At 45.5% G+C, this 25409-nt stretch overlaps 1 protein-coding gene across 6 annotated transcripts; it reads right to left on the bottom strand.

The window, feature by feature from the left end:
* Positions 1-1910: 1910 nt before the first annotated feature.
* ABTB1 (ankyrin repeat and BTB domain containing 1) lies at positions 1911-23584 on the bottom strand. Of its 6 annotated transcripts, none has more exons than XM_061574188.1 (13): positions 23475-23568; positions 23371-23444; positions 18179-18241; positions 15816-15871; positions 13459-13603; positions 11808-11967; positions 10230-10275; positions 9401-9517; positions 8702-8817; positions 7954-8052; positions 7134-7301; positions 4631-4831; positions 1911-3252 (listed from the first exon to the last, which is right to left on the bottom strand). In XM_061574188.1, exons 2-13 carry the CDS (start codon positions 23424-23426, stop codon positions 3046-3048), a joined length of 1434 nt encoding a protein of 477 aa, XP_061430172.1. In that variant the 5' UTR covers positions 23427-23444; positions 23475-23568; the 3' UTR covers positions 1911-3045. The 6 variants fall into 6 exon arrangements, with proteins under 6 accessions (XP_061430172.1, XP_061430175.1, XP_061430171.1 ...); XM_061574191.1 differs by lacking the exon at positions 23475-23568 and adding an exon at positions 17361-17519 and having other exon boundaries at positions 15816-15874; positions 23371-23436; XM_061574187.1 differs by having other exon boundaries at positions 23371-23584.
* Positions 23585-25409: the final 1825 nt, after the last annotated feature.

Below are 25409 nucleotides of genomic sequence, written 5' to 3'. Positions count from 1 at the left end.
AATCCACTGAAAATGGCACCTCTTATAAATAAGTAGGGATCCATTCATCAAATGCACAAATATCCATATATAAAAGTGCTCACCTCTTGAAGTCCATCTGGCCCGTCTCAAGACAGACGTACAAAAAAAACTACCGACATAACCAGATGTCTTCGGTACATTCAAATGCCCAATATACTGAATCCATGGCAGTTTATACCGAACGACATGCACAGCCTTTCAAATGAAAAAATATAAATTGAAACACCGGTTTCTTGCTCTTTTTTCATTTCATGAAAAAGATTCAAATCGACGCTATGACGGCAGTGGCGTGGGACAACACCCAGCGGGCCATTATAATAATGCATGAAATTAAGCAGCTCCATACAACACAGTTGAAATTCGGTGCCAATGAAGCGAGGGACGCCCGTGCCCATCACACGAACTAAGCCGGGCGATTGCAATCGAAAACCACAATTGGGGCAACACCAAGCACTAAAAACCCATTAGAATGCCCAGGCCCCATGAACACGAGTTGCTTTCTATACAGCAGCAATGAGCCGTTGAAGCCGAGGCTGCACCTTTCGTCCAGAGTTTGAGAGTTACTGCCATGGCGTAGAGCCATCTCCGCTCATCTTCTGAGCATTTTTCCCCATGGGAGTGTTAAGTTCACGGGCACCGTTTTTGGTTGATGCTTGCCACAATGCCTGGGTTGTGGACCCAGACCAGATATTGATATTGGTCGCTCTCACCTGCACCAATTAATTTTTTTTGGTCAATAACAATACACTAGGTGACACCCTTTGCCCATCAGCAGGTCACAAATATAATTCAGTTTTATTGGCCATGTAAAGAGACTGATAGCACTAATATTTTTCCACCTCGGGTGGTATGCAATTGTTTTTTGCGGCCTATGGACGAACAATTCAAAATCGGCATTACGTAAAGGACGGAACCGTGAGCCGTCAGGTGAATTGAATAACGATTTAAAATTAAGTGACAGGGAAAACGCGAGGTTGAACCTGGTGGCCTGGCTAACAGGATCTTGCCTACAGACGCATCGTCTTCCACACGATCACGAGGTGACACAACAACACGGCCGACGGCTACGGAAGCACCGGCTGAACGTCAGCATTTAGACGCGTCGTCACCTACACCTCTGAATTACCAGCGGTTAAAAGGCTCGGGTCGCACGTATCTGGCGTGTCCTGCCCGACGGCTGCTGTACGCATTCAAACGACGCGACGTACCGTGCGTGCTGTTATGTTAAGCTGTGCGGGGGAGAACACATGAAGCGCATGCAAATGGCAAGGTAACGATGCCGCCCTAAAGCTTCAGGGCAAATCGTGCGACTTTTCTGTAACGATGTCACTTGCAACAATGTTGGTTCTGGATTGCCTCCGCTTAACTGGGAAAATACAAGTCGCCACTTTGCGCTCTAAAAAAGTTTAGTTCAAATGTTTATAAGGAAAACTGCCGTTGTTCGTCCAAATATGAATCTAAATAAAGGGCGCTTAAAAAATGTTAAAACTTATGTTTTTAAAGGAAAAATAACGGATAATACACTGTAATATAACGAATGTATGTTAATAGCTTCAGTAAGTCAAAGTCTACACTTCAGTTTAACACGTAGGCTTTTGCGACCAATATTCATAATCAACGTTTTTGGGTTAGATCGCGTTATTTATAAATGTGTCGTAACCCTCCACCACCCGACACGGCCAATCAGCAAATAACACAATAGTTCACTACTTTAAACCACCGGTGTGTTGAAACGTCGTACTCAAAAATTGTAAATGTTGTGGTTTCATGCTTCAACACACCGGTGGGCTAAAGCAGTTAACTATTTGAAATTTTGTCAACGTGACACTTTTTTACTGATTGGCCGTGTCGGGTGGTGGAGGGTTACGACACATTTATAAATAACGCGATCTAACCCAAAAACGTTGATTATGAAAGTCGACACTTGTTCGCCATCATTGTCAACACAATGCCTGGAATCTTCTCCAGTTTGGTCTGCAGAGCATGGAGTCACATTTCTAGTGGTATTATTGAAAATTCTCAGAAGAGTTAACATTTTTTTGAAGCAGCCTGTATATATTTAGTCCACTGGCCTCTATTGGCTTTCCAGACGAATATTTTCCAGAAGCATTTGTTTAAGCAAGATGGTTATGACCTTCAGGGTTTCATCAGCACAGTCAGGCTCTTTAAACAGATGCAACTGAATGACCAAATATTATAGGCAAGAGCACCTGTATGCAAAATTTTGTTCCGTCGTTAAATGTGTGTTCAACAGCACTTGAATGAGATCACATGGGTAACTAAAGCAATATGAAGACACGTTAACTTATGGATTTAGTTTTCAGCGTGAAGGCATGGAGATGTCTAATAAAGAACACTTGATTAATCTGTTTTCAGGAAGGTGATCCACACCCTCAACTTGATTATATTAAACATAATATTTTGCCTATACTTATTTCACCAAGATTAGTTTTTGTTAACAAACCATTTATCCCAGCTTATAAGATGTTCTCAAAGGATGCCACCCACGTTTGATTTAGCAGAGGGAAGAGGTGTGTTTTACAATCTGGAAAATACAGGCATCGATAGGTTCAGCAGACATGTCCTTGCCTCGATTCCTGCCCAGCTCAAGTGAACTCCTTAGGCAGGGAAATCCAGGCAAGAGTGTTGGGCAAGGGGAGTTGTGCCCGAGGCCTTGCTAGCCTCTACCGTATTACCGATGCAAAGACACGGGGACCTGCGATTGACTGCAATGTCTCTCGGTCACACGCTCCTGTATTTCCAAACACAAGCGATGAAGAGGTGCGGTGGGCACTCGACACGGGACGCTGCGCAACCATGAAGAGGCGCGACAAAAATAAGTTGCATGCAGGAAAGTTGCGCCGTTTAGCTTTAGCAGGAGGCCAGTTTCTGCTATGCACAAGAGCCGAGCGTCATCCGTTCAGCCTTCAACCTTTGCCGACACGAGGTGGGGCCCTTCCTCCTTCTCGTCCTCCTCATCCTCCCTCCTTGACATCTCGGTGGGTGGGTGGGGGGGGGGGCGTCTTAGCACTCGATACCGAGCCGCGCGAGCAGCGCGTCGAGCGCCGCCAGCTTCTGGTTGGCCTCCTCCATGGCGCTGAAGGTCTGCACGCTGGACGTCACGTGGAAGCGGATGTCGTCCACCAGGGGGATGGAGTCCGTCTCCTGCCGCTCCTCCACCGCCTCGGCGTCCACCTTCACCGTCTCGGCAAACTCCTCCGACTCCACGAGCTGCGGGGGAACGGGCGGGCGGGTTCGCAGACAACGCGCTAAGACCTCACTTGGCATCTCATCGTCGAACGTCATCAACTAAACTATTTTTTTTATTTTTTCAGGTAAGGTCCAACGAGCTGTATAGCCCTTTTTTCCAGAAGCGACCTGGCCACAAATGATCGCTCCACTTAGTGGCTTATTACGTGAAAATTTATGGCAACCAAATACTCTAAAGGCGTATTTCTAAATGTGGAGGGAAAAATTGGAGCACCCAGAGAAAAATCCAAACGACCACAGGGAGAACATGCAAACTCAAAATATTCAGGCGTCGGTCGGGATCGAACCCACGAGCTCCTGCATACCAGGCGAGGGAATTAACATCTCGCCACTGTGGCACCTCCATCATCAACAGCAACCATGATCCATCCACTGCTATATGAAGGCCAGAGCGTGTGGGCAAACAGCATTAATAGCCAATGTGCCAACACTGAACCTGACACATACATTATCAGGGGCAACCATGATATCCATCCACTGCTATATGAAGGTCAGAGCGTGCGGGCAAACAGCATTAATAGCCAATGTGCCAACACTGAACCTGACACATACATTATCAGGGGCAGCCATGATCTATCCACTGCTCCATGAATGCCAAAAGGTGAATGGTAGCGAGTCAACGTTACAACACTGTACCCGGCATCAAATGGCTGCGGTAATCATCACCCACAGTTAAAAATCAAGAAATCAGTCGCACAGTAACACATACAGTCACAAACACACATAGGCAGGCTACAGTCAACTCAAAGACAAACACAAAATACAGTCACTCATACAATCATATACACAGATAACCAGTGTGAAGTCTACCAACAACCACAGCTGCCAAGCGAGGTGCACTCAGAGGCCATGAAAAATGCCAAAGGCTCGCAGGCAGGTCGTGGAACAGACCCAGGAGAAATGGGTTCACCAAGGCGACTGGCAAGGGGCATCACCTCTGTCAACGTGCCACATTTAGCTTCCTGGTGCTCTGCTCACATTAACAACAACAAATACAAAGGTCTCCCATATAGCCTTAAGAGACTGTTGGGGCAAGTGCTGTTAGTGAGCACATTTGAAGGTCGTCATGGCACACGAGGGGGTGGGTGACCAGCAATACGCTCGCCCACCTTTGCCTCTCTAGTGGCGGTGTTTACACACTGCACCAGGTACTCATGAGGCCGAGTCGACCTAGGGGAGGCCCAAAACCGGTTCTGATAATCGTCACTGGTGTTGGCCGTGAGCAGGAAACGAACCCGGGTCGCCGGGTTTGCAGTGCAGCGCGCTAACCGCTACACTACCACTCCCCGCACTGACAACCACACACACTCACAGCCCACAGTGGCAACTGGCAGCTTGCCTTGTCCAGGATCCTGGCCATGAACTTTGTGCACTGGTCCTCGAGGCGCGGTAATGAGAACAGCTTGGCCATCCTCCACATGACCAGGACATTGTCCTCTCCCAGACTGTGAGCTAGCACCTTGCCACACAGCCGCTTGAGACCCGGCAGCAGGTACATGTCGGCCACGGGCAGCATCTCGCATGCTTCCTCGCTCGACAGCTGCAGTGTGTGTGTGCGATTGCAAACGTGCGTGTGCGTGTGGTTGTGTGGGTACAGGGAACAGTGGCGCAGTGGTTAGTGCACAGCCAATGTCTGTGTTTGATTGCAAGTCATGCACAGCGTAAACAATGCCGCGTGGTATCAAAACCTGTTCAGGGTTTCCTCTCGGTGGACTCAGGTCAGAAAGAGTATCTACACTTGTGAGTGTTGTTTTTATTTTTACGTACAGTGCCATGGTGTTGAGATGTTTTTTATTTTTACGTACAGTCCCATGGTGGTGAGATGTTCACTACCTCGCCTGGTATACTGGAGGTCGTGGGTTCAATCCCGACCCTGACGCCTGTATTTTTGGAGCTTGCATGTCTCTCCCCGTGGTCGTGTGTATTTTTCTCCGGGTCCTCCGGTTTTTCCCTCCACATTTAGAAACATTCGTTTAGAGCGTTTGTCTGCTGTGAATTTACACGCAATAAGCCACTTCGTTGAGCTATGTGTGCCTAGGTCGCTTCCGAAAAAGCTACACAGCTCAGTGGGCCTTACCTGGTAAAATAAAAATAGTTTCGTTTGATAAAACAAGAGATTATTGCTATTATCTGGCATGGTGTTTTATCTGGCCAAAATAAAACTTGAGAGCAGCAATTCTCAACAATGAAGCCCATGCTGGGAACCGCACTTGCTATTGCTGACATTCTCCCCTGTAGATTGTAAATGTTGCGGATTTGCTCTACAACACACAACCGGTGTGCTGTACTAGTAACCAATTGGCATGTTCTGTTTACGTGACAAACCTTACTAATTGGCCGTGTCGGGTGGTGGCGGGTTTAACGACACGTTTATATTTACGCGATCTAACCCAAAAAACCTTTATTATGGATGATATTGGTCGCGAAAGACTACTACGTGTTAAACTTCAGCAGAAGAGCCTACTGAGCCCTGAATGTTTTTCATGGCCCAGATCCCCTTGAAACAATTGACTAGAGCACGCTCATGGACACTAAAGAGTGTGTAAGTATTATTAGTAATAATAGTAACATCACAAACCCCATTATTACGCTAAATAGCTATGAACACTTATAACTAATAAAGATGCAAAAGTCTGTCTCTCTACATACTAATAAAACAACAAGTCCATCTGCCTATGGGCCCTCTGGACCAGCTACTTCGTTGAAGTAGGCAAACTCTGGACCAGTTTGACTTTCAGAGTCTCATCGACAGAGTCGGGCCCGTCAAACACCGCTGGGTTGCCAGAGATTACAGGCAAGGGCACTTCATGGAAACTTTGCGGACCGTTCAACAGCATCAAAAAACTCAACAATAATTGTGTGCTGCGGTGGAGTATTGTGGGTAGCAAATACGCAAAAGTACGTGTCTGTAAAAATAAAACACGTCAAGTTTCAGTGCAATCATTACTGAAAAGCCACCTGCCTGCATCATACAACAACAAAGTAAACCAATGCGTTTGGCGACATCTGGTGGAAGAGATCCTCAACAGCATTATTGGTCATTGGCTTTCGATTTAAAGCTTTCGTGACTGCAGGGATTCATCTTCTTGGTTCTTTCGGTAAAGTCACGTAGAAGGGAAGTAATAAAATAATAAAAATAAAACATAAACGTCGTGAGAATTGTTTTATTATGTTTTATTTTTATTATTTTATTACTTCCCTTCTACGTGACTTTACCGAAAGAACCAAGAAGATGGTCATTGGCTGTTTAGAGTTCAGGCTCTGTTGTTGTTTGCAGCCTTTAACTTTCACTTATAGGAAAAGGCCTCTCCCAATGTTCTTCGATTCCTCAAAATAGACCGCTCTATAAAACAATTGGCTTATTCCTTATCCCCCCACACTGGCCAGACGTCTTGCAAGAGGTGGGGGGACCCACACTTTACCCGTCGATCGACTGGTGTACCCGTTGGGTGGACAAAGGTGGGGGGGGGGGGGGGAATTTAATCACTTTCAGCATGGTTTCAACTTCCGTGTCGAGAGATGGAATCGAACCTCTGGATTTCAAGTTCAGTGTGCTGACCGTTTACTCCGCGGCATCTGGCGAGGAAATCCTATCACTGACAAGACTTGGTTAATACGATTAATTATCCACCCTTTTCCAGAGCACTTCTCTCATCTGCACGGAGGCCTGACTACTGCCACAACTGAACCCCTGTATTGCAAGTCCAACGTGCTCATCCGATGCACTACGGTAGCGTCCCTTAAGACGCTCGAGCGGTTTTTAATCGCATCGTACCATGCGGGATCATTGGGGGGCGTGGGGGGGCGGGAGGGAATTTACGGCGCAAGATTGCGGAGGTCACCTCGGCCATGTCACTGTAGATGTAGTAGAGGATGGTGCTGAACATCTCAAGGGAGATGTTGTGCAGCTTCACCACGCACACGCTCGGCTCTGTCTGCAGCTCGCTCGCCTCACTGAAGTGGTCTTCCAGCAACGCCTTGAAGTAGTCGCTCCGACCACAGAAGAACAACTGGCGGTCGAATAATCGTGTAAAGGGGGGGGGGGGAAATTATGTAAACATTAATGTGCATGCAATATTCACCATCATTTACGATTTTGTACGAGACCCTGAGAGTTAAGGTTTGGTTGTCAGCAATCTCTTGCCTACAGGATATAACGTACTACCTTCCGTGACACAGGGCGGTGGCATGACCGGGTGGGAGTGCACAACGCTGCCCATTCCAGAGGATCACGGTTTGATTATAGCGGCCACTCAGATTAATATTGCGCGTATAAACCTAAAAAAAGGCCATACGCGCTATAAACTTCAGACCGGACATAAAAGATCACGTAACATCATTCGCAAAGGTAGACCATTGTGTGTTGGTGTCATTGTCCAAATTTGCCAAATGTAAAACACAACCTGCCACTTCACGGACTACTGTGAAAACTTTACAGGACCCTCCTGCAAAAGTCATGAGACTCATTGTGGCTTTCCTGGGTAAACAAGCATCAAAATAAAAATACAAATAGTTAACATGCATATTCATTCATGAAAAGTATAAAACATAATCTGAAAATGCACAAAGAAGCGTGGAGACGTGCACACTTCAAATTACGTTGAGAGACAGATCGAGGAACGTATAGATTCGAGAACAGGTGTCGGGATAGCACGATCTCACCTTGTGACACAGAAACCGGTTGCCATCCACTTCAAAGCAGACATCAGGGTAGGATGGAAAGGTATCTGCACAGTCAAAGGGCAGCTCTCCAAAGCCAACCTTGAGGATAACATTAAAAACAGCACTTTCACATAGTGGTCATGATCAAGTAAATTAAGTGACGGACTACTGAAACGTCATTGTTATAAAACACCCATCAAATGTTAGTTTAAATCCCTAAAAAGGTAAACATTTTTGCCAAAGTTGCCCATGTTTTTCTCTATTTAACATCCCTATTCACAAATATGAACTCGGGAAAAAATGTGAGAAATAGACAAAAGATTAATTATTTCGAAAGCCCAAAAATTATTTCACGGCTGAAACATTTCGTGTTTATTTACATTTAACTTGGTTTAAAAAAAAAATCGCAGGGTGTTACATTGCTCACCATCATTACAATAAAAGCCCGATTCCTTCTCAGTCATTTTCTAAACCCTTACTTAACCGACATCACTCAATTACGCCCTGTGACTGACACAGACAAACGAGGTTTCTTACCATGCAAGATGGGGCCATAGGGACTCTTACACTTAAGAAACCCTTCGGGAGTACACTGCAGGACATGCCTCATTACCTCCCATCAGCACGGTTGGATACGTACGGCGCGAAAGAAGTTCAATATACATAAGTTACATTCCATCGTGATAGATGTCAATGCGTCCAACACGTTCCCTCTCGTGTAGTGCAATGCGCTGCAAGATCACCTCACCCTCAACTCCGGTGGGAAGGCACAATCGGCCAGCAACTCCATGTCCTCTCGTAGTCGACAGGCATCGAAAGCCTCCACTGTTATCACCTTGACGCAGGTGCCAGGTTTTGTCGACACTGAAAAAATTGTAATCACGCAACACAGCTGAATGAATTTTTGACTAGCCCACACATTTTGATTTAAAGCTTTCGTGACTGCCGGGATTCATATTCTTGGTTCTTTCTGTAAAGTCACGTATAAGGGAAACAATAAAAGAAGAGTATGTACGGTACTTCTTGTCAGGTAGTCCCGTGCTATGGCTACAAATATTTAAAACACAACCCCGCGAATTCCAAATAGCACTACGCTAAATTTGTCGCGAATACGCAAAACGGCAATCATAAAACCCACGAAAATTAATGGTTTCGCTGTACTCTTTCTCTGCAATATTGATGCTTTTGTTTTGTTGCTACCGTGCTCATGCACCACGGACCTCCCTTGTAAGATAGCTGGGAAACTGGCAACAGGTCAATATTAAACTTAAAACTAAACTCTGTACAGCGTCAGTTGAATGCTTAATTTATTTATTGGGTGCAACTGTAAACAACAGCCACGTCAGACATGAGTACATGGAATCGGCATAAGCGTTTGGTTCAATTTCGACGCCGTGGGTTAACGGGGTAAATGCACAAACCCTGCGCCAGCAACGTCGCCACTCACCAAACTCGTACACCTGCTTGCACTTGGAGTCGAGCTCCTCTATCAACTCCAGCAGCTGGCACTGCTTGGCAAGGCGTCGGCAGTCTTCGATGTTCTCCACGTCCGTGTCCATACGACCTTACGCACAAACACGCGGCGTCAACATGAGGTGGGCTTTGTGACGAAAGATAACACCAGGGGAGCCCATGGAGACAAAAGTCTCTTTTTCAAAGTCAAGACTCTCCGTGCGTGCAAACGGATAAAGAAACAAAATTGGCTTTCCATTCAATTGAGAATTATCTGCAGTGCCAATTTTCTGTTTACAGCCCCGCAAACAGTGATGGAAACAGTCTTTCTGCAACACCTTCCCCACAAAGCAATACTTGTTTCATATAGCCTGGACTTTGAAGACATTATGTATACAGGTTTCCCATCGCTTTATGCGGGTTCGGTTCGATTTCTCATATAAACAGCTAATCCAAAAATTTGCTACATGCGGTTTGAATTCACTCATACGCAGCTATGCGGTCGACAACGGCACAACGTTAGTGTGTGCTGCTCGGCAGGCTGCTGTCTCGTGTGGTGCATTGTGGTTAGGGTGACTGTACAGTCGGTCTATGCTTTCGTGATAATGCTTTGCGTGCCATTCTTTTTTTGGAACGCATCTACTGCATAAGGCTAGGAAAACCGGAATATATTGTTTATTTTTCTGCACACATGAAATACTGTCGTAAAGGTGCGAATGTTAAGTGACATTCGTTTATCCACTGTAGGATTTTTGAATAATCTTTTTAACATTACACATTAACCTTGTAATGAAATGCATTATTTTATGTATGATAACACTCACCTGTATAAAGATACTGCAAAATTGAGCCAAAGGCAGCAGGATTGACCTGGAAAGAACATGTTGTTGAATCAGTCATTTTTTTAAGTGAGACATGTGAAGTGGGGTTCTATTGAGACGCACTCGAGTATGAAGGCAACATGTTTGATTTACTAACACAACAGGTAAGTTTACACTCACCGGGATAACGACTAAGGGCGGTGACCACCACAGATAGCTACATAACCACACGGGAACTCTATATAGTCGGCCGGGTCAGCTAACACGCTGCCCGGCTCTCGATGGCTTGTCTGACGCCCGAAGACCGAGGATCCAAGACCTGGCTGGCGGATTCCATTCCCTGGGACAGCAACAACGACAACCTGCCTGCTTCTCCGCACCGGCTTTTATCCGCCCCGGCGTGGCCAGGCCACGCCCCATTCCAGATTCTACGAGGGTTTCTGGTTCCCCATCACGTGTCCCTCTCACCCCCTTTGGGGGGTAGCCCCTTCCACCTCGTCCGGCCACGTGTCCTCCCGGGTGCACCCACAGGCCATGTCATCACGTGCCCTCTCTCTCACCTTTGCCAGGGCTATGCCCCTGCAGTACCCTTCGTCACTTGGGACTGCGGCTGCCCTCTAGTGACATCGAGTATGTCACTACACATGTACACATGTGCATATATCCCAATCACCCTGAATGTGCCTAATTTCGTCACATCTCAGAAGCTAAAGAGTGTTTCAGCCTGGTTAATGCTTGGATGGGAGACTGTCTTCGAATACCAGGTGTTACAGGCTTGTGCTGTGAGGTGGCCAGGAGATGGCAGTTCGGCTTGGTGAAGACAAATTGCTGCAAGGAATGATGGGCGATGGTCAAGAATAATAACGAAGTGGCAGGCAAGGAATGGAACGTGTCTGAGACGAGGTCCACCCAGGACACGGAGCGATGAGATCAGCTGGCGTGCAGGTACTAGCTTTAATTATTAGATAGCAGGTGGAGTTAATGGAGACCTGATGTCTTGCAACAGGTGTCTCTTTGGTGTTTGATCATCTTACCACCTCCTGTATTATTGCCAGAAAGGTTAAAGGACTATTTCTTTGATAATTGTTTTTTTACCCTTTTATCTGGCAACAAAACTGACACTTTTTTTTTTACAAGGAGTCATGTTTGCATTGACCACAATACCTGCGGTCGGAATGCAAACAAAAGACAACTCTGATAATGTATGCACTGTCCTTGAAATTGATTGGTCCACACCCGAGACAGCTTTTCTTAGTGCCTAGTCTCACATGGTGTTGGACCAGATGACGCCTTTTTGCATTCCGACCGCAGGTATTGTGGTCAATGCAAACATGACTCCTTGTAAAAAAAGGTGTCAGTTTTGTTGCCAGATAAAGGGTAAAAAAACTATTATAATATTTTGATACCGGCAAAGGAGGTCCCAAAGGCTATTCCTTTGTCATGATCTTGACGCCGATAAAAAGGGTCCCATAGACCGTGGATGCGTGAGAGACGGCGAAGACTTGGGGAGGTCTTTATTGAGCGGTGTATTGACCATGGCTGATGACAATGGTGGTGATGCAAGTCATGCCGTTCACCTACCAGTGGGTGCATCAGAGAAATTATGTTCTTGCCCTTCCACTTTGACTGGAATTTCTCAGCGAAGTAGGGGGAGCGGGCGCAGAGGACGCAGCGATGCGTGCGGAACGACTGCCCGTGCACAATGAAGCACACGTCGCTGTAGAAGCCCTGCTCTAGCAGCCTGCACGCGACCACAGCGGCACGTGTCAACGCAAACTCAACGCCGCCAAAAAAAACACGCGGGAGGAATTTTTTTGCAGCGCAAATAGAAGCCCTTGAAAGACTGTCGGTAAGAAAAACGCAAGTGTTGTTTACAAGTTAAATTTTATCAACGCTTGTTCTCCCATTAATAATTGCAAGCACGTACACACACACACAACTGCAGGAGGTGGCCAGGTGGCTCAAGAGGGCAATGGCTATGTAGGTTGCAAAAAAGGTTAAATATACAAACACACAACATCATGTTAGAGCACGTGGCTGGCACCCGTGATTCAACTAAATATTCAAATGTAGCGAGTTCATCATCTCAGCCTGGCTACGTATGACTTGCACTGACAATTTTATATTATGGTTTTAATTGTATGAGATAAACAATGTTGGAAGAGGCTAATCACCCGATGTTTAAATGTGTTATTGGCATTGTCATTAGATGAAGAAATTCGAATTTTGAACTTTCACAGCTAGCTCAGCGATATCATACATTAGAGAATGATTAACTATTTTTGACATTACTTCAATAAGGATCTTTGTGCACATTAGGGGCATTCCCTTTATATACATTGCACAGAATAGTGCATGTAGAAAGAGTCTTGCGGGTTGTTTTAATAACAAGAGCTCGGTAAGAAATCAATTAAGTAAAACTCAACATTAATGTAACAGGGTTGGTTTTCCCCATGAAGTAATTGGAGAGAGGAGGCTGTGACCATCAACTCACTATGTGTAAAAAGCCAGCCTAATCATAGAGTACTTCTGATACCTGAACTCAGGTATCAGTCACCTGACCCACCTCTGGTGAATGCAGACCCTCAAGCTAACCTAAAACACACGAAACCGGTGCTGTGGCAAAGAGACCGACAAACACTCCCACCCATGCACACAGGTGCAGCATAGTATCAACAAGGCTCGACTATATGATCGATTATTGCAACTCACTACCCTACGGGACATCTGGAAAAAAACATTATCAATAATTTGGCACGCGTCATGACAGATATTACAAAATCAGACCAAGTCCGTTTGGTGCTCGGTGAGCTCCATTGGCGTCCGGTTGGAGAACGAATACGTTATAAGGTCGCACTCATTACATACAAAGTGCTTGCCACAAACGAACCACACTATACGTTGCAAATCTCATCAAGGACCATAACAATCATCACACAAACTCCGGTTATCCTCGCAGCAGCTTTAGGCTAACCTTTCAACAAAGACGGTCACCGCATCGTGCACTCTCAGATGCACTTCTGTGGCCGTTTGGAACGCTCTTCCTTCCAATATTAGGAAGCCTCCTCTGAGAAATGCACTTTAAAATCGAGATTTAAAACTAATTTCTTCAGAACTGCTTCGAGTTTTTTGCTTGTTGTCCTTCCCCCCCCGCACCTCCGATTAGTACGTACCGTACGAAAGAAGTTCAGCATACATACCTACGCACGAGCTCATTTTATCTGGTGCTCACCTCTCCAGGAAATCATCGTAGAACTCGCGCACCATCCGCCGGGACGTGATCTGCTTGTAATCGCGCAGCAGGCGCCGGATGCGGTCGCTGAGAGCGCCGTACAGGCAGCGCTCGCCGTCAAACGTGTTTGCCTCACACTTGGCACCTGCAAGGTGGCGAGATGTTAACTACCTCGTCAGGTATACAGGAGATCGTGGGTTCGATCTGTCGAGAGTTCGATCCCTACCCTGACGCCTGTGTATTTAAAATTTTCCTGTCTCTCCTCCCGTAGTGGCGTCGATTTATCTCCGGGTCCTCCGGGTTTTCCCCTCCACATTTAGAAAGATGCATTGAGTATTTGGCTGTTATAAATTTCCATGTGATAAGCCACTTCGTTGAGCTATCATTTGTGGCCAGGTCGCTTCTGAAAGAAGAGCTACATAGCTCCGTGGGCCTTATCTGGTTAAATAAATATTCTTGGTTCTTTTGGTAAAGTTACGTAGCAGGGAAACAATAAAATAATAATAAAATATTATAAAACAATAAATAAAAACTAAATATGGACTGACAATTGCCCAAGCTTAAGATCTTCTTCTTTGTATGGCTCATGTAGATGCAGAGCAACTAAAAATTCACATTCAGATGGACAAGCCAGCAGCAGCGGGATGTATCGCTGCGATGTCTCCTTCGTATTTGTGAATCAGGCATTGCGTCGTTATGCGTTGTGTATGGTCTGTTCTGGATGACCACAGATGAAGACGCGTTCGGCCAAGGGATGAGTGTTCATGCATGTGGGAATAAGCCGAAGCACGTGGAGAAGAGCCACACGTTGAGAGGAACAACTCTATCCCAAACAGAAGGGGGGGGGGCACATGATTTTCATCTGCAATCTGCTGTACCGTGTTCTCCTGGAAAGCCATGGCAAGGAAGCACCTCAACGTCCATGGGACGGTTTGCAACATTGTTCCGGATCCACTCACCATCACCTCCACAGTGCTAGATTACAGGAATGTCAACGCCGCCTGGCTACAGTTTTAGACATTGGTGACTGGGCTGAAACCATTAAGTCACTGCACTTGAAAAACCTGATTGAATCAACGGCAGCTGCCTGGATTTGAACCCGGGAACTTAGCATTGCCGGCTGAGCTACATGGCCACCTCAAGAGCTTTAATCTTACAGGCAAGTCCATAAGGCTGTGTGTTCCGTGAGGTGTTCATCGGGAGTTTTACGCATCACAAAAAGGAAAAAAGCACTTTAAAATCACAAGTCAGGCTCTGTGTCATAGTGCTGCAGATATGTCACTCCATTGACATGTTACAACATATGGAAGTGACATTACAGTGATATAATGAGTGTCATCATGACGAATTTGAGTCATACCTGTCAACCCCTTATCAGTGCCCTATCTTATTACAGTCCAATTCAGACCTTTTTGGTCACCCCGTGCCATTATAAATCTCAACGTTCATCCTACAAAGTCCCATCACAAGGGAGAACCACAAAGACACATTTTTTTTAAGAATACGGGTAAACCGTATGGGTTGACAGGAATGTTGACCGCAACTTGAAACAGTCCCGTTTCTAATAAATGACGCTTCAAAGTCATGCGAGGCATCTCACAGCCTTGTTTCTTCCGTTTACATCTCTGTATAAAAAGTTAGAAAAGTCTAATTAAACACAAGACAAATACATCAATGCCACATAAAGATTAGAACCAATAGCAAAAGCTATAACACAATTCTAAATATTAACACACCATAACAAGGCTTGTGTGCATTATTAACAATCTCAACAATTAAAAATGGCAAGTAGATTTAACGAGCATTTTAAATTCGGTTCCGACGGCTTCGTTGCAAGGCCACACAGGCTGTGCGCATAACGGTAACGTTTATTAGTGCAACCTCCAACAAATTTATTCTGGAGCCATAATTAAGAAAAAAAATTGCAGCCATATCAGCCGTGCATAGGCCACCCATGTTCCTTTCCCCATCCCCTGCCGTTGACATATTTTTTACTTTTGTAAGCTTAAATTGTGATTTAAAGCTTTCATGACCGCAGGGATTCATATTCTTGGTTCTTTCGGCAAAGTCACGTAGAAGGGAAACAATAAAATAATAAAAATAATAAACAATACAATTCTCACGACGTTTCGACTGCAACACAAGCAATCATCATCAGGTGTGGTTTTCACACTTTACTTTTTATATACACAAGCAATCATCATCAGGTGTGGTTTTCACACTTGATGATGATTGCATGTGTTGCAGTCGAAACGTCGTGAGGTTTTCACACCTGATGATGACTGCTTGCGTTTCAGTCAAAACGTCGTGACAATTTTATTGTTTAATATTTTTATTTTATTTTGTAAGCTTCTTACCATTTTCCAAAAGGTATTCCACGAGCTCTTCGTGGCCGCACAAGCAAGCGTAATACCTGAGAATACACAGCATGCCTATTAACATCTTATTATTACACACTTTCGTTTTCTTGCGTATTATACATCTGACAAAATTTCCTTTTTGGCTCGAAGTAAATAACTCGATTAACGCTCTTGTAATGTACCGTGCAGATGACCTCAGCACAAACTGATAATGGAATACTATAGCTCTAGCAACATCAATTAACAAAAATCCTCTTCTTTGCGACAGTATGGAGGGACTAACATCGGCTGTGCCATCAATCGTGGTGCTGACCACAAATTTACGCTGCTTATCCACAGGGAAAAAATGCAGATAATTGGGAGAAATTTGCCACTCATCTCCTCTTATTCATGAAAAATATGCAATGGTTAGCAAGCTGCAACTTGCAACCAAAATGCTACTGCCAGCCCAATCTCGTGACAGAGCAGTTGAGCCAATGGGGACGTTTTCCTCGCCCCTTGTTTTTATTTCAAGTTTTCCTCCACCCATCAGTACGAATGGGTGCACAACAGTTAGGCATATTCCTGGTTCTTTCAGTAAAGTCACGTACCGAAAGAACCAAGAATACGAATCCCTGCAGTCACGAAAGCTTTCAATCGAAACAGTTAGGCAATCGGTAGGTCGCACGTGGTGTGGTAAAGTGTGGTGCACTTCCATCTCTTCTGTGCCAAATAGCCAGCGTGGAAGAGTAGGCCAAAATACAATACAGAGGGGCGCTCTCGAGCCTCCTCCAGAGGAGGCCCTTCATCAAGCAGTGGCATAAGCAAGTGATAGCGGGGCTGCACCTTTACCTTTTATATAAAAAATATATGATAATTGTTCTTTACCCTTCTATCTGGCAACAAAACGGACACCTTTTTTTTACAAGGAGTCATGTTTGCATAGACCACAATACCTGCAGTCATAATGCAAACAAAAAACATAACTCTGATAATGTATGCACTGTCCTTGAAGTTGATTGGTCCACACCCGAGACAGCTTTCGTTAGAGCCTAGTCTCACATGGGTTGGACCAGATGAGCCTCTAAGGAAAGCTGTCTCGGGTGTGGACCAATCAACTTCAAGGACAGTGCACATTATCAGAGTTATGTTTTTTGTTTGCATTATGACTGCAGGTATTGTGATCTATGCAAACATGACTCCTTGTAAAAAGGTGTCAGTTTTGTTGCCAGATAGAAGGGTAAAAAACCAATTATCATATTTTTACTGGCAAATTAGGTTCCATGGTGTAAAAAAATATATGTTTAGCTGTTTAAAATATCATTCTGAGTGTCTGTCCATACCAAAGACTACAAATATGCACTTGTCAGCAGCTTAACTGTAAAAACAAGTCACCATGTGCCAATACCGTAAGAAACATCGCCAAAATATTTTGTGTTGTGTGTGCGTGTGTGCCTGTGCGCGAACTCGGTTCGACTCCTGCTCACAACCAACACGAGTGACGAATAACTCAAACGGTTTTGGGCCACGTCTAAGTCGACTCGGCCTAAAGTGAGTACCTTGGTGCAGTGTGTAAACACCATCACTGTGGAGACAAAGGTAGCCGGGCGTGGTGCTGGTCACAGCACACCGTTGTACGCTGTCCTGGGCTTAATAGGCGCTCGCCAACAGCACTTGCCCCATCCTCAGCCTATGTCGGCTATACAGGGGACCTTCGCGTATCTGTGTGGGGAGCCATGGCGCAGTAGTTAACACACTGCATTATGGACCCGGGAACCTGACTGACCCCTGACCCCTGGCCACGGCTAACAGCAATGGCGAGCGATAAGTAATCAGTTCTGGGCTTGCCTCGGTAAAATCCGCTTCCAATGAGTACCTGCTGCAGTTTCTAAACAGCACTGGGGGAGCCAAAGGTGTCCAGGCATGGTGCTGGCCACGCCACCCACCAAAGAGAAATTTCCAGCTATGATCGATGTGCTACAGAGGGATGTTTGTATCTGCACGTGAATCTGTGTCTGCATGGCGAATGGTGGCACAGCAGGTTCGTATATTACACTGTGGTCCAGGTAACTTGAGTTCGATTCCGCGCCACGGCTAATAATAACGAAGAGTGGTCACATCATTTGTCCTGGGTCCCCTTGAGGTCCACACTCAACCTTCTACGAGTACCAGGTGAGGTGTCTAAATATCAACACTGGGATAATAATGGAAAACAGGCACGGTGCTGACCACGCTGCTCCTTCACACGCCGCCGACCACAATAGGCGCTCGCTAACAGCAGTTGTCCCAACAGAATAATGGTATTAAACGTGGCATTTGTCTTGTTTTGTCTATGTCTGCGTGCTGCGTTGTGTTTGTGTGCGCGCGTGTGGTTTACGTACAATGGAGTACTGTCCCATTTATCTCTCACATTCAGTTCCAAGTCCCTCTCTTCCACAATGTCCCTGGAAGGAAGTAGTGGTGGCAATTATGTCAGAGTTGTACGATTGTACAAAGCATGAGCGCGAGAGACGTTTCACGAGATCACACATTCACAAGGGGGACGGATGGTCAGTTAAGTCTGGGTGTGGTGGCACTTTCCTGACTTGGGAGGTTCACTTAAAGAGTGGGACCAGTCTTATAATGCCGTACTTAGAATCATTTATAGGCCTGTATCAATCCACCGGCGGACGTGGGCATCTCCGCACCTTCGATTAGCACGGTTGGCTACGGACGATGCGAAAAAAGTTCAACATACATGCATGCGTGTAAGTCACGGGGATTGTTTAACCACACTTCATGAAGCTGGTCAGTGCGGATTGATGAGAGGGGTTGTGGGGTGGGGGGTGGGTGAGGAGAACCAGTTCATGTATCAATGGCCACTAACGATAGCCATAACCAGAAATGGAACTGAGGCTATAAATTCACAGCAGGGTACACAAGGACCCACTGCATCGCCACTCCCTCCCCGTGGGACCACTCTCACGTCTCCATTAACGTAAGCTCTGGAAACAAATTGTATTCTGCGCTTTGCATAGTAATTATAGTCCATATATTGCATAGGTGCGGAAACTCCAGGGACTGGATTGAACTATTTATTATCCTGGGTTGAGAAGGTGTTTATTCATTACGCGGGTCAAATTCATCTGGACACATTTTTTATCGAGGCACGTAAAATCAACTAATTCACGTATATTTAAAAGCCACACTTCCAGTCCGTGAAGAGAATGAGTCGAGTAACAACAGCAATTATGAGTGGTTTTGAGGCACAACTCATTTAGTTGACACTGCTTTAGAAAAGGAAGCTGGCTGAAGTTTTGAGCAGATGCAATTTCTTTGGAGCAGAGCGAAGGTAGAGACCGACGTGACACTGTGAGGCTTTGATAAAACTGGGATCTTTTGGTCTTTTATAATTTTGTCTTTCCACCGAGCTATCCGTATCATAGCATAAGACAAATCAAAGTCGTATCTCTCGCACACCGGTGTGACCCTTCTTGTTAGAGAACAGCCCACAGAAGCGGACACCAGAGAATTACTTCTGAGATCCCTTCAATTGATCTCTAGTCAACAGAGTATTGGGTAACACTTTCCCAACTGTCCTACCACTGAAATTAATGTACTGTATATGTCACAATAGTCAAATCTATATATTGGATTCTCTCAGAGTTGGAAGTTAAAGCGATGGTCATTTGCGTGCAGTCATTACTGACAGACCTGAGCCTATCAACTCACTACACTTGAGAAGTTGATTTAATACTGGTAGGAACCTCCTGGTTACACCAGCCCACAGGGGATTATTGTGTCCGTCGTGCAGGGAGGGGCTGGGTGGGGAGGGTGGGGAGGGGCTGGGTGGGGAGGGTGAGGAGGGGCTGGGTGGGGAGGGTGGGGCTGGGTGGGGATGGGCTGGTCACCCCGTGGTGCCCTTATAAAACTCAACGTTTAACCTACTCACGTCGCCTTGTGCCCGCCCTCACAGTCGGGCATATTTGCGGAATACACCACGCCGCCGTTGACCCTGGCCATTGACCGAGCAACCCAACGTTCCTACCAGCTCCCTCCGCAGGAATGTGTTCACAGGCATCTGCCTGTATTCGAACCCATTACCGGTGATGCGAGCTCAGCACGCCCTACCTAGGAGCCACCCCAACAAACTCAATACAACGGGGAATTTCTAAGAATATTAAGTGCTGTTTTGGCCTCAAACCCCGACGAATACGCTTTTGTTTCGCGAAATCTCTTTTCTAAAGCGTGTAACATTTCTGCCGCTCTTTATTTTCAAGTTACTAGAGCCAACAACACACGGAAGTGCAAAGTAAATGCTTGTTATGTAACCAAACGAGTCATCAAATACCACAATGTGAAGACTAACAAGTGCAGACAGCTTTTAGTGTTATTTGTCAACGCTATTTTGAGTCGATATTTAACTCGGATGGATTAACCAGCACAGCCACAAAAGACAAAGATCCCCCCGTATAGCCTTAACAGACTGGTAGCGAGCACCTATGAAGCACAGCAACACCAAACACAACACATCACATTTACGACTATAATGAGCCAAGAATGTCAGTGTGTCCCATGCTTGACGTCACTCCACGTCGACCAGCCCCCCTCATTAATAATCATGAGCAGGTGACGTCACTCCACATGGGGATCGAGGCGCCTCCTGCCCCCTCCTCAGCGTCAACTTACAACCCTCACTACAAAGGCAGAACCCTCACGTCACGCGATCTCCGTAACACTGTTGAGACATCAAAGTAAAAAGGACGTCATGATAAACAGGGGATTATAACATTAAAATGAAATAAGTCTGTGTCACCGCGGCCTTACAAATTGTATACGAATGGATGCAATTAATATCACATCGGGGTCTGCATTTCGCTTGCAAGTTTCAGACTTACTGCAATACACCCGTTCTTGGACGGGCAAAAGGCTAGTATCATAATATTGGTGTTAAAAGCACCGAGGTCCAACATGCCGTGTTGGGGGGGCGGGGGGTGTTTAATTAAATTGACCAAGAGGCCTGCTCGTTCTTTACGTTCTATCACATCAATGTTGGATAGAGTGTAGTCCCTTCGCGAGACATTCATCTCATTAGGCTAGGGTTCAATAAGGGGGAAACGACAGATTATGAAAACTAAGTGCTTACATTGTTGACGGACGTATGTTAAACTTCTTTCGCACCGTACGTAGCCAACCGCGCTAATCGTAGGTGCGGAAGGCACCTCCAGAGTAGTTGAAGCAGCAGTGGAGCAAGTACAGAATGTTAAGAGTTTTCCTCTTGTTTGGTTATTGACAGGAACTCCTGTTTCATTCCAATCGAAACACAAAATCTCAAATATAAGGAAACCGGCCAATGAAACCAAGCAAAACCCCATTGACAATGAGTTAAAAGGCTCAGTTGGGAATTCTTTGGTTCAAGATGCTATCACACGCAAGTCAAAGGGGTTTCCTGCTCAGATAAGTATTCAAGCTGTGCTCGTCACCTGTTTACAGGCCTGAGTCAATGGGCGCTGCGGTGGCGAGATGTTAACTACCTCGCCTGGTATGCAGAAGGAAGTGGGTTCGATCCCGACCATGACGCCTGCTGTATATTTGGAGTTTGCGTGTCTCTCTCCCCGTGGTCGTGTGGATTTTTATCCGGGTCCTCCAGTTTTTCTCCTCCACATTTCGAATGAACATGCGTTTGTAGTATTTGGCTGCTGCTATCAATTTCCAGGTGATAATTAGCCACTTTGTTGAGCTGTCATTTGTGGCTCAGTGGGCCCTTACCTGGTAAAGTAAAAGTTTAGTTTGTGCAAATTCCACATTCCTAAGCGGTGCTACATATTGACTGCTGAGAGATGATGGGACGGGTCAACCTCCCCCCACCACCCCAATCAGTATTTGACCATACAACCTTCCCAATTGTCAGCCTTACTCTAACCGCCCAGTTGCAAACACGTTGAACCGAAATTTAAACTTCACCGGCACGTGGTGCAAAGACAATGAGCCGCAGAACAAAAGTTCCGTGCTCTCGTTGAAAATCCATTTGGACAACTTATCCAAGTGAGTTTGAGGTCCTGTTAAGGCTCAACTCCAGCTTGCTCTGGATGCAGCTGCGAGGAGTAATTGACGCGCACGCACTACCAGTCAAGTTCCCGAGTGGACTAAGAGTCTGCTGCTGACCTACGAGGCTCTTCTTAAATGGGTTAGTCCCACAATACCCGCAGGGACTGGTCCATGGTATAGTCTCCAACGAGGGCCCCGAGATCCGCGGATCGCCTTCTTCTAAGGACTCCGAAGGTCGAGGCTTTGTTCCGGGGGTGATCACGCTTTCGCCAGAGAAGCTCCCAGATGATGGGACGACGCTTTTGCCTTTTGTAGCCAGGCAATCACAGTCACCAGAGTCATTGGAATCTCTCTCGAAAACTCAAAACTCTTTAAATTGCCCTTCACCCCCCTAGTTCTGGTCGTTTGCCCCGATTCTGTTGTGTTTCCTGCTTCCTATACACCACGGCACATTGGGATCTACGGATGAAATGCACCGTACATATTCGAATTGCTACTGTATCTGATGATGACATCTGCTGTTGCTGCCGTTCGCAAAACTTGAATGTTTAGTTTTTTGTGTTTGTGGCAGTCTCTCCCTCCTGAAAAAAACACACTCAAGTACCCTCCAACAAATTACACTTATAAAGTGTCAGTTCAAAATAGTATTAAAGTACCGTGCGTGTGGTATACAACGTGGGTATTTAGACAGCAAAAATCTCAGATATTTAATGCCGAGTTCTGTGGTTCAACTCGAATTTTGGACTAACTTCTGCGGTTGACATTTGAGACGCAGTCGTACTCATGAGACGCAGTCGTACTCATGAGAACGACTCATTTCCCCGCAAATGTCCCTTGCCAATCCACCTCTGATTCAATATCGATCTGTGTGGGTTTATGTAACCATACTTTACCGCGCTGGTATGAAATTGTGGCCGAAAACATCGAACCACGGGCTTGCGTCACCTTTCCAGCCCAACGTCCACACGAAACGGTACCTATTTTACCGACCACGATGATTGCCAGTCAAACTGAACTCAGAGAAGTGATTAAAACAACAGGTCTCTTTCACTGCTCAGACGGACGCGGGTGGCCACGATGCGGTTGTGGAAATTCCACATTCACGCGGCGGGAACAGGTCAAACCCAACGGAACACAGTACGGAATGATCGCCGAACAATCGATCACAGTAACGGAAACCCACACCGATGGGTTTAAGGCAACGCAGACAAACATCGCACTCCGATTGTAAATGTTGTGGCTTTAACTCTCCCAACACACAACTTGTGTGTGCTGCACACCGGTAACGAATTGGCACGTGTACAGCTGTGTACGTGACAAACCTTTTAACTAATTGGCCGTGTCGGGTGGTGACGGGTTTAACGACACAACATTTATATATTTATACGCGATTCAACTCCCTCAAACCCACCAATTCCCCCACGTCCCGTATTACATACTGTACGTTATAGTTCATGGCGAAAGAACCTCGCTGCGATGTGTAAACACACTCGATACAACGACGACGATGATGATGATAACAACACGGCGTAACAAACACACACACCTGACCCTGCAAAGGTCGCCTCGCCTGCAACTCACGAACAGTTCGTTAATCGCCATGCCCGCTGCCGTATCTTGCCCTCTCGTCTCAGTGCCTGGCAGTGGTATTAGTATTGAAGTTTGTATCTCCTGCTGCTGTTGTTGTTGATGTTACAGTATTTCGTGATCGCCGTTCAGAGTGGCGACCTATCAGCTGTTCCCCATGGCCCCCAACGTAAACACCCACCGCGCGCTACTGCGCATGCGCTGATTTAAGCTTGCGGGGGGGGGGCGGTGGGGGGGAACGTAATCGGAAATCTAGCGACGAGAGAGCGCTCGCTCGCTCACTCACTCCCACTCTCGCTAGCCCCCACCCCCACAGCACAATTAGAATGGTAACTTATACTGGTAGGAACGAAGTGGACCAGACCACCAATAGATTAATGTGTCCGTCCGTCCGTCCGTGGGAGGGGTGGTGTTGAGGGTGGTGTTGGAAATGAAAGACTACGAGTCTTTAAATCTCACAGCGTTTCTTGTCAAAACAAACACTTTTAATTAACGTTACACTAGAATACAGTAATTTTTACTTTAACTCCTCTATACCCGGTCGATATCTCTGTACCGGTACTAAGTATTATTCCTTCCAGCCCACCCCGCACGGTCCTATTATTCTTGGTTCTTTTAGGTAAAGTCACGTTGGTAAAAAATTTAAATTAATAAAAGTAAAATACAAATAAAAATCACGACGTTTCGGAGGCAACACAAGCTTCCGTTCGTGATTTTTATTTTATTTTGTATTAATTTTAATTTAATTTTTTACCTACGTGACTTTACCGAAAAACCTAAGAATATGAATCCTTGCAGTCACGAAAGCTTCAAATCTAGAAATGATAACTTATATTGTTGGTTCTTTCGGTAAAGTGACGTAGATAGAAAATAAAATAATATCAAATAAAATTTAAAATAAAAACAAAAAAACCCACGACGTTTCGATCGCAACACAAGCGGTCTTAATCAGGCTTTATTTGGTGATTTCGACAACGTTTTTTGGTTTGGCCATGTTTGTTTGTTGTAGTACGGAGTTAGAATGATGGCTTTAATCTAAGTTGTCTTGTGGTTGTTTGACTTGCATCCCACTGGGATTTTTGCACAGCGTTGGTGTACGGTGCTTTTTTTCTGGAAGACTTAGCAGTTTTTTCCTAGATTTTTTCTGTTTGCGCATAGTCACTTTAAAATGTTTTCTTGTTCATGTTTTTGTTTTTTGTTTGTTTGCGGTTGCACCCGATTCAAGAGCCGAATGGCTCACAGGGCTATACCTAATAAATGAAACTGAATCAGGCGGTCTTCATCATGCGCCTGATGAAGACCGCCTGTGTTGCGATCGAAACGTCGTGGGTTTTTTGCTTTTATTTTTAATAAAATTTTATTATTTTTATTGTATTTTATTATTTTTATTGTATTTTATTATTTTTTATTTTATTTTCTATCTACGTGACTTTACCGAAAGAACCAAAATATGAATTCCTGCAGTCACGAAAGTTTTAAGTCAGAATGATGATTTTTTATTTAAAGCTTTCGTTACTGCAGCAATTCTGACTCTTGGTTCTTTCGGTAAAGTCACGTAAATAAAACAAATTATAGATCACAACGTTTCGATCGCAACACAAGACGATTGCTTGACGATTGCTGGTGTGGCGATCGAAACGTCGTGATCTATTATTTTTTATTTACGTGACTTTACCGAAAGACCCAAGAGTCAGAATGATAACTTGTATGGCAACCTCAAGAGCTTTTATACTGGTAGGAACCTCCTGGTTACATCAGCCCACAGGGGATATTGTCCGTCCGTCGTGCAGGGAAGGGCTGGGTGGGGAGGGGCTGGGTGGGGAGGGTGGGGCTGGGTGGTTGATGACATCTTTCCAATGATTGCCGAGTTTAAAACCGTCGTCTCGGTTGAAATTGTGTCTGTATATATGGGTGGCTTCGTGAACGAATCTTTGTTGATAGGTATGATGATCTTTGAATTTGGTGATGCTGCTGCGTTATCAGTGGCACACCAAGACA

The sequence above is a fragment of the Lethenteron reissneri genome, chromosome 54 (assembly GCF_015708825.2).
Source record: "Lethenteron reissneri isolate LAM-NWPU_2019-01 chromosome 54, ASM1570882v1, whole genome shotgun sequence".
NCBI classification, from domain to species: Eukaryota; Metazoa; Chordata; class Hyperoartia; order Petromyzontiformes; family Petromyzontidae; genus Lethenteron; species Lethenteron reissneri.
Note: the sequence above shows the minus strand (reverse complement) of the source record. Positions and strands in the feature narration are given on the sequence as shown.